We start from the raw sequence: 15,223 nt of genomic DNA on the forward strand, positions 1-15,223 counted from the left end.
CAACCAAAGCCGATACGAATAAATGTGAAACACACGAGAGGGGGAGAGAGTCTACTAAACGACTCACAATGTACTTTACCGTATACACAGTGCAGCATGTACTTTGACTCTCTGTGCACGGAATAGAACACAACACCGAATATCTATAGTACAGTACACAATTGCTACGATTACCATAAAATACCGATTTCACCATTTCCACGATTCCTTGCCGCACATAAAAACACACACACATCCTCGCTTCGCCACGCACACATACACACAAACAATGATATATATGGTATATACACAACACATACTGAGATGCGCGCTACCAAACATATCAAATCAAACGGGAGATACTACGATAGTCAGGATATGCTGTAACGATGCAGGGACTATATCTTAGTGGTAGGAACTCTAATGGGAACGATCCATTTTTGCCAAATGGAAAAGTATCTATATCATCTACTTTTTTTGAATTTTCTGATGATTTCAACCATTCATCGAATATTTAAACAAAAAAAAAATTCCAAAATATGATGATTTCCATCGACCAGAACTCGCACCGTCGCTGAAATTGCACTGAAAATAGTCTCTGCGTGCGGGTAAGAGTTCAAATAAGGGATGAATTGATTGTGTTTGCTGCAATCGTTTTAACATTTCGTATTTAGTTGTTGTTGCTGCTGTTGTTGCTGTTGATGTGTCGATGGACGACGTAACGCGTTATTCATGAGTGAATACCCAATGCACATTGAATACACGCCATCGCCATCGCCACCGCTGCCACCGCGGCTGCTGCTGCTGCTGCTGCTGCTGTTGTTTCGGCCGAATCAAAGGAGAGATCGTGTGCGAGCGCACGAGTTGTGCGATGAATGCGTTTTGTTACAGAAGACACTATGACGACGAGTTATGGCAGAAATGTAGCGTTCGGTGATGCTCATGTGTATTGTGCGCGCACTCTTGCGCGTCTAACATGAAGGTGTAGACAATGAAAACCAACATGAAAATAGGGGATGATTCCACTGTGTGTTGTTGTTTTTTTTTTTGTGTGCTGCTTTTCAATTTTTGTCATATTGAGTCATTGAATTCCATGAAGTTTTCCATACAAAACAAGAAAGCAATGCGAACAAAGTGAATGAAATTCGGTGAGCGACTCATTCGTACGGCAGAGCCGTAAATATTCAAAGCAAAAATGACAAAAAGCCATCTAATGATGACCGAATTGAGAAGAAAAGCGAACGACAAAAGTTGGAAAAGTCGAGTTTCCAACACACATAAAATGCGTGGTACATTAAAAAATTATACTGATGGGAATGCTGTTCATTCAACTGTTTTGTTTTATCTACGTTTCTCCCTTTTTTCCACTTTCTTTCGAGGCTGACATATTTTTTTCGGATACAACGAACAATAATGGCTTTTGTGTGTTTCGCATATCCTTCATCCATATTTGGTTTGCATAAACACTGTGTGCCGATGTTGTTGTTATTGTTGTTGTTCTTCTTCTTCTTTGCTATGCAAAATGGAGAAAATAACGGCTCTCAGTAATTGTTTTCGATGAATGAGTGCCGACTTGACTCGACTATACGTTTTCTATTGCATGCCGGGTGCTTTTGACTTGCCGTTGCAATGAAACAAGGGAAATATCAAGGCGCTCAAGAGGCGAAACCAAAAAAAAAAAAAAAATCAAAGACGATAACAAGGATTCTTCAATGTTTATAGCTGTAACACTCGTCTCGACCGTGCCAATGATGTTTTTCCCATGCTCTGCACCATTAAATACAATAGTTTTTTTCTGTGTGTGTGTATACGGATTTTCTGTTAGTTCGACTGCTTGCAATGTCTTTTAGTTTGCGTTGCATTCCCATCACCGACATCTCTCTCACGAGCGCATTTTCACATTCCGTTTTTCGGCACTTTCTCGTTCGATGTGTTGATTTTCATTTAAACCGAACGAAAGTGCACTTAAGATCGTTTACACCATTCAACCATAGTGTATCCCTGTGTGTTAATTATCACAAATATTTTCACTGTTGCTGCTGCCTATTTAGTACACTGTTTTTTTTTTCCAACATCATTGCAGCTATGAATGCATTTCCCTACAACTCATTTCCATATATATTTTTTTGTTCTGTCCCATTGCCTATCGCTTCTCTTGTGACTGTTGTGCTCGTGCAACACGGACAACTGCAGCTGTATCTTCCGTGGAACGTGCGTTTGCGTAGGCAGAGAGAAACTCAGAGAGGGAGAGAGAGAGAGAGAGAGCGAGTGGGAGCTCATGTTTGGCATTTTTATATGCCAACATGTTCTCAAAATAGAGTTGTAGCCACATCAATCATTGAAATTACCTTGCTGTCAACATAAACACCGGATGCATCCATGGATAATGTAGCAAACTTCGAATTTCAAATTAGCTGCATTGTTGAATGTGCACTGAATCTCTTGAAACATTAACATCAAATGTATCGTAGGCTTTGACATTGTCAAATACTTTTACTACTTATTCTCTTTCTCTCTCTCCCTCTCTGTCTCATCTCCGGTTTTCTGAAGCGGTGAATAACATCATGGTAAAACATGTCGTCGTTATTTTTTTGTTGTTGCTGTTACAACAGTAGCAATTTTCCATCAACGTGATGTTCAAATATTGGCACTTCTTACTTAACATAAAATTATTAATAAAATTCTTACCACGTTCGCGATGAGCAGGGTATTTCTTTTTTAATCTCTTTTTCCAACAGAATAATAATAAAATGGGGCGATTTTTTTACGATTCTAGTAATTATTTATTTTCAGTTTTCTTCTTTTACGAAATATAATAGTTTTTTTTGTTTTCATTTTCTTGCTTAAAATAAATTCTAACGCGTCATTCTTTACTTTAAATTTGTTCATTAATATATGTGTAGTTGGATGTTTGTGAAAGGAAAAAAAAAAGATGATAAAAAAATACACTGGCAAAACGGTTTTAACTGTTTAGGTGCTCTGTTTTCAATTTCGTTTTGATTTTTAAGTATTTGTAGGGTCGATTTGACACCGAATCCGGATTTATGATGACGATGGGTTATTTATGCATTCAATATATATGTGTCATTTAAATAGCTTCAAAACAGATCCAGCTGATTACAAAGAAAATAAAAGTTTAAAAACATTGTCACAATTTTTCTATGGGAAATATAACAAAAACAGTGAAGCAACCGATTTTCATCGATGAGACAAGAATAACAATTTTTTCTCCGTATGCAAAATCAATTAACCGAAACATAAAGCACATAATTTCTATGTCTATTTTTTTTGATTCGTATTTGTATAGTTCAGGAGCTGAGGTGACATATTGGCATTGTGAATCAGTATCGGAATTTGAAAACTCAGGATTGCTTGCGTACGCTGTCACCCCCAAAAAACAAACTCAATAAACAACAACGATCATCTGCATTAACATGACAGTCAAATAATTGAATTGTCGTTGCTACTCCCTTGTGTCGCCCATTCTATGTATACTGCTTTTAAGAGATAATTTATATGGCGCACGAATAGGGGGAAGAGAAAGGAGACGAATAGTCGATGAAGAAGAAGAAGAAGAGAAAAGAAAACATAGCGTCTAGTGAAGTGCTTCTCAAGTTATATGGCTGGCATTGATTGCGCACAATATGCTATTGATTGAGCATCATTTTATGATGGATTCCGGGTGAATTTTTTTTTTAAGTGATCTTCCAGATCCTGTATGTGATGTTTTAGGAGTGTTTTTCATTTACAGCATCGGAGACGATTGATGTATTTGAGTGTGAGTGTATGTGTGTGTGTGTGATTCTGATGAGTGTAAATGATGTGGCCGCTGCATCAAAACGATTATTTCCCTTACTCAGACATTCGTTGACGCTTACAATCCGTATACAGTAAACTATTTATAACCGGTGACATACTTCGATCACGACTTGTACGCTCGTTTCCATTGTTGTTTCCATGAGACTGTAAACAAATAACAAGAGTGTTTAATTTAAATCCATTATCTCCTGATTTGTTCCATTTTAAAACACTTACCACTCCGGTGATGATGTTATTTGATGAGTTGCTTATACTGATGCCACCATTATTTTCTTGTTCCTCGAGAAAACGGTCCATGTAGTCAGTGAGGCCAGGATGTAGGTTGTATTTCTTCTTTTCAAGACGCGCCTTATTCGCAAAGATGTCATGTCGTTCGGTCTTTTTCCATAGATAATAAAATTGAACAAGCTCGCTAACTGATCGCGTTCGCACTTTTGATTGTTGTATCGCATGAAAATCTTTGCCATACACACGCAAACCACTCTCAAAGTTACGACACTCTTCTTCTGACCACAGCGTATTTTCGATGGATGGCGACTGATTTGATGCCGTTGCAGCTACTGCCACCGCTGTCTGAGGTATTGTTGCATTCAATCGCCTTCGACGCAATGCCTCCTCTGTGTTATGACCACACTGTAACAGCAAGAATAATGAACCCTCATCGTCACGGAGATGTAATCCGTTTGGCAATGTTAGCGGTTTCGGTTGTAAACTCTGTGACGTTGGCGATGCCGGTGAATTGGACGATGGTGAACCCACGATTACCGGTATGCTTGCCTTTTGTAAATACGATTCAATATCACATTCTTGTAATTGGGACGGATCCCACACTAGTTTATCTTCATTTTCATACGGCAGTGCATCATCGTATCGACAAAGACCCTCCGGTATTTGCGCCTGATACTCACTTCCCACCATTATTTTCTATAAGAAACAGTTTCCGATTTCATTATTATCAATTTTGTTTTTTTTTTTTCTTCGGGAAAGAGATTTTGGTGGTTACAAATAACGTGTACTCGCTCGCAATAATGATAGCCAGTGTGTCAACGAGGCAGGACATCAGTTAATGCGAGAGAGACAAAATTTGACACCGCCAATATTTTGTGAAAAATCTCAGCCGTTCTTTCATGAAAATTTTCAAATCAAAAACTGATTTTTTTCGGAATTTTGTTTTTTTTCTTTGGCTCAATATAAAAGAAATAAAACTTTATTGCTTTGTATTTGTCACCTTTTTAAATTCATCCTCTTCTGGACTGTAATCAATGTCTTCTTCTTCCTCATCATCGCTGTTTGGTTGCGAATTGGCTGCGAAAAGTAACTTACATTTAATATTTGCAGGAATATCTACTGGTCATTTCCTTTACCTCGTAATAATCGTGGCTCATTGGGTTTATACGTTTCAGGATACAATTTTTTCAGCTCAGATTCTTCTTCTTCAGATTCGTCGTCATCTGTAGTTGAGAGAGAGAGAGAGAGAGAGAGAGAGAAAGTGAGACCTAAGTTTTTCCCATCAAAATAAATCAGTCCAATGATTATCATCAATGAATGAATGGCAATTGTGCAAAAAGTGTCTCCAATTGCATTTTTATCCATTTAGAATTATAACATAGTTTTAATTTACTAAGCAAAAGAAATTTATCATTTTCGAAATGAAAAAAAAATGTAACAACAATTGATAAATTTGATTCGATTGATACCAAAAAAATATTTTTTCTTCTAAAAGATTTCTCCTAAAATCGCTATGATTTAAATCATATCAATGAATGGTAGACAATGTATCATAATTGGATTCACTTTAGTAATTAAAATACCTTCGTCTACTGTTTCTTCGATGGTTTCAGCGTCGTTGGCCTTTTTCGAGTGTTCTTCGTTCTTGATAATTGAATCAGTTTGTGATTTTTTGTCTTTATCGTCATCTGTGATTCGAGTTAATTTTCCATTAATTTCAAGTTCTAAATTATACGAAAATATGGATTTTATCGCTCGAAAAGCATTTTTCTTCGGCATTACCTTTAGTTTCATGTGCAACTGTGTCAGTACTCTCCTTATGGTCAGAACCATTGGATTCGTTTTCATGTTTTGAACTATTTTCCTTGTCGCTGCTATTCGTTTCCGTTGACACTCCTTTCGTCTCCTCTTCAATTTCACTTTCTGGTGGCTGTACCTTGTCCACTTTTGATGTGTTAATTTCTTCGTCATTTTCGTGTTTACTTTCATCGGATGGATTTTCTTCATTCGATTCTTTCTCTTCATTGACAGTTGCATCAGTGCTCGGTTTGGTTTTCGTTTGTGTCTCTAGTTCTATATTTGATTCAGGCTTAGTGTCTGGTTGTAGTTCTGTTGTTGTTTCTGTTTCTTTTTCTGTTTCTGTTTTTGTGTGTGTTTCTGTTTCAGCTATTGCAGCACCTTCGGATTGTTCATCTTTCGCCTTTTCGCTGGACGATGTATCAGTTGAGGTTTTCGGCGTATCAGGCGGTGGCATAAGCGTTTTATCAATTCCAGCATTACGTGATGTTTTCGATCGTCGTTTCCCTCCACTCGATGATGAGAATGTTTGGATTGTCGGTGGTACACAATTATATAATGCTAAAAGTTCCTCGATTGGCATGTCTCCTTCCTGCAACAGAAAAGAAAATTATGATTAAACAATTCGAAATTTCGTCACATAACTCAATAGTCGATTCATCATGTAAATTACTCACTTTCTGTAAACTATTCAATTCAGCATTTGGATCTTGAGCTTCGGTAGATGCCATTTTCTCTTCCAGTTCAAGGGTACTTTCATCGTCAAAATCATTGACCATCATTTCCAGCGATGGCTCAAACAGTTTATCATCGCTGGAATTGAGTTCGGAGCTAGTGTTTCGATTACTCCTCGAACTGGATGCACTTTCGTTTGTGTTTTTCCTCGACGACATGTTCACTTTAGAAACCAGCAGCAATCTAGCATTTGGAATAAACATGGAATTTTGGTTTTAGAAAATGACATTGAGTATGCGGAAAATTATTGGCGGCAAAACCTATCGAGTCTCTCGATTTGTTGATTCCGATCACAATCGACACAGTCAACTTTAACAGTGATTGGGCACAGTGAATGGATTCTTTATGTGGGGAAAAGGTGAACAAATGGCTGTTTTGTGTATTTACCCGTGAAATTCAATGGGGCGCCAATAAATGTTGCAGTCACACAAAGTAAAATATGCGAATAGCAGGAAGCGAATAACAATTCCATAAATCTAAGCAACGAATCACCAATTGCACGGGTTGCGTTCTTGTTCGGAAATTTTGGGTTGCCTGCCGTTTTGGGCAAAAAAATTAACACGCGCGCTCACAAACAAACAAAAAAAAACCGTCCGCTGCATATACGAAATAAATTATGCATTCAAAAAATGCATGCACATGTGAATTTCAGGCTTTGTTTACACTTCACTAAACGCAATTTTAGATATGCGATCGCTTTCGTTAACGATTTCGTCGTGAATTTTATTTCAAATAAATCGGTGCGAATTGTGTGGCGAAAAGTCGAAAACGCGCATAAAATAATCGTCCAAAATGAAAGAGTTTTGTATACAAAATATTCAGATTGAACAAAAAAAACAAATGTCTTCACACAATTTATACAGCCACACAAATACATGGGCACCAATCGAAACATAGGTAGATTTTGGCTTTCAGTGTATAAAATTACAATGGTTTAAATGTCAAATGACTCGATGGTTTACATGCATTTTTGCACACAGACACTCATACACATACAAATCGATTGGATGCTTCCATAAAGCAGTCATGCCACTACATCCAACCAAAATCAAATCAAATTCATGAGCGCTCGCATTCATTGTTACGCAGAGCTACCAACCGAATTATGGTGGAAAATAAGGGGGAATCAACGTCAAATGACTTTAACACATTTCAGACACTTCAACCTGTGACACATCGACAGACCTAACAACTTTGTTTTCAGCAGCGCTCCGATTATTTCGTTCGATTAGTAACCACATTGGAGAAATAGGTAAATATATGATTTTTCACAATAAAATTGTCTGTAATTCAATGGAAATAAATTATCTTTCATTCCGATTTTATCTGTTCACACAGTTTTGCAAATATTTATTCAAAATGAGTGAAGACGACTCAAAAGTTAAATTCAAAGTTACGTTAACATCAGATCCAAAGCTGCCGTTTAAAGTGTAAGTGAAAGTATACATGTGAATCAGTGGTTGTGATTTGCTAATTTGTGTTCGATGACTGGTTTCTATTCCACAGGTTTAGCGTGTTTGCGAGCATTCCATTCACAGCTGTTGTTAAATTTGCTGCCGAGGAATTTAAAGTAGATCCAGCGACAACAGCCATCATCACAGAGGACGGTATCGGTATCAATCCACAACAAACAGCTGGCAATGTTTTCATGAAACATGGTTCGGAATTGCGTTTGATTCCACGCGATCGTGTCGGACACATTGAGGTTTAGGAATATTTTTGAGCTAGATCTTTCGGAATAAATATCGGAACGAAACAATGTGGCAACCAATTGCAACACTCAAATTCCAAACGCATATTTAAACTCTTATTATGTATTTAAACAAATTGAACGCTGTTTTAGTTATTCATGAATATCAAATCACTTTATTAAAGGAAATCGCGTAAAGCGATTTTATTCCGATAAAAGCGAAAACTGTTTTATTCACTTGCGGTTGTTGATTATTTTTTTCGGTTCCTCATTTTCTTTAAAAAAGAAAAAAAACATTTTTGTACTTAAATAAGATGAAATTTACACATTTGATGTTTGATAAATCAAATTTCTATAGAAATTTTTATTTGTTTTTGTTTTTTTTTGTTCATTAATGCGAAATAAATCCCATAACGAGCATATCAATACTTACTTTTTGCTATGTTTGAACGGTTCAAAGCTTGTCAAGAAAAATTATTTAATCGAATGATATAAATATAAAAAAATTCAAAAAAAAAAAGAAAAAATGATAAAAAAAAGATCTAAATCGAAAATAATTTGTGTTTGCATCTCTTCAACAATTTCAGGGTTTTTACTTGAAATAAAATGTGTGAAAATTTGTGTTTCATTTTTATTTGTTGAAAATCGTGCGTCATTCAATGTGTTTTTGTAATTTCTTTTTTCTTTACTCTATCCTTTATTTCAGTTTCGATCCCATTCACAAAGGATTTGCTATACAATTTTCAATGATGATGTCCATTTCACGAGAAATTGAGAAGAACGTTATAGAAAAAGCGATTTTTTTTCTTCTGATATTCATGTAATTAAGCGTTGAGATAAAGAAACAATGCACGAATTCATGACAACATATAATTCATTCTCATTATTTATCATCTGTTTATTTTTATAATATACCTATGAATTACATATTTTTTTTATATTCAATGAAAAAAGGATTCAGTTAACAGTTTTTTTTTTTCTTTCTTGTATTATTTATATGAACATTAAAACATTACAAAAAAAAAAGAAGAACGGGAGAAAAAAAAAGATCGATAAATTGGTTGTCGTAGACATTTTTCTTTCTCTATCATTTTGTTGAGTAGAAGAATGTCCTACGAACAAATCTAAATTAATTTCGAACATTTTACAATTTGTTTTATCTTTCAATTTTATATTTTTTTTCCTTTAAAAAGTAAGTAAATTATATTTGAGTTGTGAGTGAAAGGCGATTTTGGTAAAAAGTTTTTTTTTCTTTCATTTTTTTTTTGCTTCATATTTCTCGGCGTTTTAATTCCATGTCAAACACTGACCATTGAATACAAAATAAGGGCAATTTAGACTTTACGACGAGTAAAACAATTTTTCTTTCATTTGAGTTTTTGTTTTCAAATTATTATTTTTTTTTTTTCAACGTTTAACATTTAATAAACAAGAACGGGAAGGGATTCAACGCGCTTTTTTTTCTCTTTTCTTTTCGTTTTCTTCAATGAATTTTTTGGGGATCTCTCATTCTCATACCAATTTGGTTTTAATCATTCTATTGGAACCCATTTGTTTGTCTCATTATTTGTCAAATGCATTTGTGTTGTTGTGTGTGTGTGTTGGTGGTCATGATATATAGTTTTCATGGGAGTGTGTGAGGGGAGGAGGATGAAATGGAATATAAAAAAGAGCTACTTCAAAATGTATGATTCATATACATAAAATGCAAACATACAAATGAGTGAAAACATCGAACGCATTCGCATATTGATTGTGCGCGTTTTACAATTGCACTATAGCCAATCACATTGATGCCGTCTGAAAAAAAATGTGGAATCGTTTGTTTGTTTGTTTGTTTTTTTTTTTCCTTTTTTGTGAATAAAATTTTCATTATTTTTAGCAAATTTCAAAAGTAACTAAAAAAAAAAGGAAAAGAATTAAGAAATGAATAGCAAAAGTGGACGATAAAAGACTTGAACATGGGACAAAAAGCAATAAAAGCATGTTGCGCGATATTTTTCTTCTTTCAACAGTGTGCAAATCGGGATGAAGCACACAACCTAAATTCATTTTCAATTTCTAAATCTTTTGATGCAATGGGGGAAAATCGGTGAAGATTTTTTTTTTCATATTTTCTATGATTTTTCGACGAATTTAACAAAAAATCGGGAAAATTGTGAAGAAAATTCAATATTCGCTTTTTCAATTTGGTCAGAAATTCGCTCTTTCAATTTCTTCGAAAATTCACAACGAAATGCATCGAAAATCGTCGAAAAAGTCGGTTCAGCGTTTCACAGAGAGCAAAAATGTTTGTTATGATTTCGGTAGAAAAAAATCAAAAACGAATCATGGAATCATTGTTTCTTTGTGTCTCTGCATAATATTGAATATGAAATGAAGGCGCAATACTTTTTGACGGTATTTCGTTGAATCAACAAAAATTATTTTCTATTTGCAGCATTGCAAGCGCTTGTAGATTGTTCGAATTTACACACTGAGATTATGACATCCTTTTTTTCTTAATCTTTTGTTTTTTTTCCGCGTTTTTTGTTTTTGTTTGTTGCTTCTATGATTTGATTGAGTAGTGTGCTTTCATTTACTACACATAATTACAATATACTTCTATTCATAAAATCAATTTCACATTGTTTCTCCTTTCCATAAATTGGTTCTCTCTCTTTCTCTCCCGCTTATCTCTTTCAATTTTATTTTATTTGCTTAAATCATTTGTTGTGTTCTCTTTGTTATTCTTGTTGTTTTATTCTCCTCTTGTTGTGATTGGCTTTACAGTTTGAATCCATTTGGATTGAATTATTCCCTTTTAGAATTTTGTTCCACTCAAAATCGTACTTGTTTTGCATTTATGATCGGTTTTATTCATTTGTTGCTTGATTTTTTCTTTTCTTTTCTTTCTTTTAATTATTTGTGTGTAGACTTTTTTTTCTGAATGAGATTTTATTTATGTATATGTATGTGTTTGTTTTTGTGTGTGTGTGTTTGTTTGTTTTGTTGTAGCTGATGGTTAATATGTGACTTCATTTTGTTTCGTCTTGCAGCAATTAATTTATAAAAGCACACACAACGATTTTTTCTTCTGCTTTTGCTTCTTTTCTGGTGATTTCTTATTTATTTGTCTCACTAAGTCATAAAATATCTGTGGAATAGAAAGGAAAGAATGCATTTAGTGTCGGCATAGCTAAATGATTTATTTTCCGAAGGGCTTATGTGTAATGCGGGTCAGTGCAATTCTCACAATAGTTAGTAGACAAAATATTGGCAGCTACGAGAGTCTTGTGAATCTGTGTGAAGAATCTCGAGTTTTGAACCAATCTTTTAATATGAACTCACGAATCACTGAACCAAACTATTTAAAATTGACTACATACAAATTTGATATGTCACTTAAGAACTATGTGAGTCTTTTTTGATTCGCGACAACAAATTAGCCCCTCGTTATTTTCTTGATGATTTGCGATGTTATTTTTCCTATTCCAAATTGAACTTACATCGTTAACATTAATTTTAGCTTTGGCTGATGTTTCCATAAAAGCACAATTGAATTGATTGGCTAAACCTTTTCCCAAATCCTTTCCAACCACTCGTTCTTCTTCTAAGTCGCATTTGTTGCCTACCAGTACCATCGGCACATCATCGGTATCCTGCAATGAAAATCCATCATGATCATGAACATCAGTTGCATTGTCAAATCGGAAATTTGATCGATGGAAAAAGGGGAATGGAATCACATTCCAATACTCACTTTGACACGCAATATTTGTTCCCTTAGATCTTGCAAATCGTTAAATGTTGATTGTGCGGTAATTGAATACACTAAAACAAATCCCTGGCCATTTTTCATGTACAAGTCACGCATTGCTGTGAATTGTTCCTGAGGAAAAACAATACGAGATTAGAAGATTGATTCGGATTTCGGAAGAAAAAAAAAAAACGACAAAGGGGGAAATTGTGACGACTTACCGTGCCAGCTGTATCCAGTATCTCGAGCATACATTGTTGTCCATCAACTTCGACTTGCTTCCGATAGCTGTCTTCGATGGTTGGATCGTATTTTTCTACGAAAATTCCTTGGACAAATTGCACTGTGAGCGCAGATTTGCCAACACCACCACTGCCCAGGACGACAATTTTGTATTCACGCATTTTGTTGTAGGTTGTCGCTTGTTTCGGCGCTTCAACACAATTCTGATGATCGGACTGACTTTGACTGTATCTCGCTTCTGCTGTTGCTGCTACTCTTTCGTGCACTTTTGCTATGCACTTCCGCTATTTAACTGTACTCGGTTGGATCACCCCTTCGGTGTGTGGTAGTTCAGTGTAGTATAATTCTATGAAACGATCACGTTTGTTCTACCAGTCCAAGTTGAAATCTTTGACAAATACCAAACGAAACAAAAACGACATTTAATTAATAAAATATTACGCACTCCGTCGATGCGCTTCAAACAATAATTCAGTTGAAAATAGCGAGGAACAAAAAAAAAAACAAATTCTTTTACACAACATTCACACATTCACACATGCACACCATACACAGAAAAGAAAACATGAATAAATTACTTCGTAAACAAGAATCAGGACGGATGTAAATTAGATAAACGTTCGACCGCAAGCCGACGATTCAAGCTTGTACCCGAACTGAATATGAATTAACTGAACAATAACAAAAAATTGTATTCATATAAAAGAATTAAAATTTCACTCGCATAGATTTGACCTCTTCCTCTCTCTCTCTCTCTTTATCGCTCTGGGTGTATGTATGTGTGTGCTTCTGTCTTTGTTTGTCGCATATAAACGCCCAGCAAATGCCATGCATACACTCATCAATGTACCGAGAGAGCACAGGATTTGATGATGACTTTATTGATCATCGAATTGGATATAACCGATTTATTAAACAAAGCGACAAAACTAATAATACATTGTAAGCGTTCCAAATACACAATCTGAAGTAAAAAAAAAGAGTGAAGCGAAAAAAACCAACAACAACAACAACAACAGCACACAGCCACAAATACACACACATCTAAACGTGAAATGAAATGGGCGGCACACGACACTGGGCGATAGGGAACATTTATTGCTTTGCACGCGGTACCCACACGGTGGTATAGAACATGCCGACACAGCGTCGAAAATGCCGTTGTCATAGTTTAGCATGTGCATGCACATACGACTACGTCATACATTCCCACGAAATGACTTTTCATACCTCGTGCTGACGCTAATCGATGCAAAAGCAACAGTTGAATTCGTGGCATCTCATAATAATATCGCTGGAAATAATACGAATCCAACACGAATTTCACCTTTTATATACACACACACACACACCATGCATCGAGCAAGTAATTTGAGAGCTCAAACAATGAATACAATTTTGCAACAATTTGGAAGTTAGAAGAAAAATCGCCTGATCGTCTGTCGATTTCACTTTTTTTTTTCTCGATAATTAGACAAAAGAATATGAGACGAAAAAATCACGATCTCATTTGCAAATGGACTGTGCACATTCCAATAAAAAATTAGAGATTAATTCAATCATTTCAGTTCTTTGGTCGTAAAAAAAAATTGCCATTCGCATGGGAAATATCATGCACATTCAATGAAAATAACAACGAAAGGCCATACTAAAATCAAAGTGTCGGTTGCATCAAATTTAATGCAATTTGTCGCTTTTAAATCAATTAGCTGCCTCGCAAACGACCCATTTGTATCTAGCATGAAAGTGCAACTAGATGTATTTTTCAAATAAAAACTGAAAAAAAAGTGAGATTAATTTTCTAATAATTTTTCTTTCTTTCGTTCGTCTCTCCATATCGTCATACCATTTTGTCTTGTGTTCGCGATATTTTTTTCGTTATGGCCTATAATTGATGTGCGTGGTACATTGCAATGCATATTTTCTATTCGGTTTTTCTTTGTGTTGCAGTTGTTGTTGATTTCATTCCGTGTTTTTTCGTTCATTCGTTAGTTTAATTCGATGAGCAATACTTTATCAATGCACAGCGGCAAAATATTTAGTCGATCGAACGAGAGCAATGCAATGCAATTTCCATAGCCATATGATTGTGAGCTTCGATCGCGTTCATCGCTCATTCGATGAATTGCTGTGTTATTCGGTGTTTTGTGTGTGAACATCAATAACAACAGCAACAGGCCCAACTGTATCTCTCTCGCTCTCAATAATAATCTTTCTATGGAATGCATGCATGTGTAACGAAAATCCAACACGCTGCAAAACGATGAAGACAATACAACAAAATCGAAGCGGACAAGAAGAAGAAGAAGAGGAAACAGAAAGAGAAGTTTATATACGAAAAATGAAGAAAAGCGATAGAATAAACAAGTGGCTGTTGATTATTGACAACGAGACACGATTCCGAACCGGTGCTTTGCAAATGGTGAAACAAACAAACTGAGAAAAAAATTTGCCGAAACGAAATCAGTTGGATTTACATGTATTGAATGCTTAGGTTCGGAGCTGTTGTCGAAAAGAGGGAGAGAGAGAGAGAGAGAGAGAGAGAGCGAGAGAGAGAGAGATGTGGAAGAGGGGGACATCGACTGGATTTCTGTGTTAATACACAGTTCTGTGCGTCAGCGATGGTTGTTATTATTGTTGTAACTCGTATTTATTTATGTCGTTTTGTTTCATCGGTCGAACATAATCAAGCATATTGTAAAGAAAGAAATCTTTTGGTCCGTGTCATCAAACAATTTTGTATGCTCAGACAATCAATCGCCTTTCTCACATTCTTGATGCATTCACCGCAATTGTTCGTTTAACCAAGCGATTTGATTCGAAGGTATTTTGTCAAGCCATACTGCGATTGCATTCTTTTCAATGATTCGACGGTTTTCCATATCAAACGAAAATAAAATATGCGATAATATAAATAAAACAAGCGAACAGAAAGTAATACGATGGCAGGGACTGTAACTCTGAGGAGGAGGAAATGTGAGGAGGAGAATGAG

The 15,223-nt window shown here is 35.6% G+C and overlaps 3 protein-coding genes across 5 annotated transcripts in view; 1 reads left to right on the forward strand and 2 right to left on the reverse strand.

Annotated features, from left to right (window-relative positions):
- Window positions 1-2,738: 2,738 nt before the first annotated feature.
- LOC129576190 (mesoderm induction early response protein 1) lies at window positions 2,739-7,608 on the reverse strand. 2 transcript variants are annotated; one of them, XM_055460878.1, is made up of 8 exons: window positions 6,946-7,608; window positions 6,501-6,741; window positions 5,809-6,415; window positions 5,610-5,714; window positions 5,163-5,249; window positions 5,027-5,103; window positions 4,015-4,722; window positions 2,739-3,942 (listed from the first exon to the last, which is right to left on the reverse strand). In XM_055460878.1, the coding sequence occupies exons 2-8, from the start codon at window positions 6,714-6,716 to the stop codon at window positions 3,832-3,834; spliced, it is 1,911 nt and encodes a 636-aa protein (XP_055316853.1). In that variant the 5' UTR covers window positions 6,717-6,741; window positions 6,946-7,608; the 3' UTR covers window positions 2,739-3,831. The 2 variants fall into 2 exon arrangements, with proteins under 2 accessions (XP_055316853.1, XP_055316852.1); XM_055460877.1 differs by having other exon boundaries at window positions 5,610-5,750; window positions 6,946-7,465.
- A 68-nt stretch (window positions 7,609-7,676) lies between these two features.
- On the forward strand, window positions 7,677-8,466 carry LOC129576200 (ubiquitin-fold modifier 1). Its single transcript, XM_055460897.1, has 3 exons — window positions 7,677-7,810; window positions 7,897-7,988; window positions 8,065-8,466. The coding sequence occupies exons 2-3, from the start codon at window positions 7,918-7,920 to the stop codon at window positions 8,267-8,269; spliced, it is 276 nt and encodes a 91-aa protein (XP_055316872.1). The 5' UTR covers window positions 7,677-7,810; window positions 7,897-7,917; the 3' UTR covers window positions 8,270-8,466.
- Window positions 8,467-9,121: 655 nt separating this feature from the next.
- LOC129576197 (ras-related protein Rap1) overlaps window positions 9,122-15,223 on the reverse strand; it is a 14,605-nt gene continuing 8,503 nt past the window's right edge. Inside the window, exons 1-5 of one of the 2 annotated variants that reach the window (XM_055460895.1) lie at window positions 12,809-12,926; window positions 12,209-12,618; window positions 11,991-12,119; window positions 11,737-11,889; window positions 9,122-11,384 (exon numbers count right to left, since the gene is read on the reverse strand). In XM_055460895.1, the coding sequence (XP_055316870.1) occupies window positions 11,295-11,384; window positions 11,737-11,889; window positions 11,991-12,119; window positions 12,209-12,391 (555 nt within the window). In that variant the 5' untranslated portion in view covers window positions 12,392-12,618; window positions 12,809-12,926 and the 3' untranslated portion in view covers window positions 9,122-11,294. Of the gene's footprint in view, window positions 11,385-11,736; window positions 11,890-11,990; window positions 12,120-12,208; window positions 12,619-12,808; window positions 12,927-15,223 lie in introns of those variants that run through there. The other variant, XM_055460894.1, reaches the window with a different exon arrangement.

Source organism: Sitodiplosis mosellana, unplaced genomic scaffold, assembly GCF_009176505.1.
Source record: "Sitodiplosis mosellana isolate CC-2019 unplaced genomic scaffold, AAFC_SMos_1.0 Smas_scaffold_6181, whole genome shotgun sequence".
NCBI lineage: Eukaryota > Metazoa > Arthropoda > Insecta > Diptera > Cecidomyiidae > Sitodiplosis > Sitodiplosis mosellana.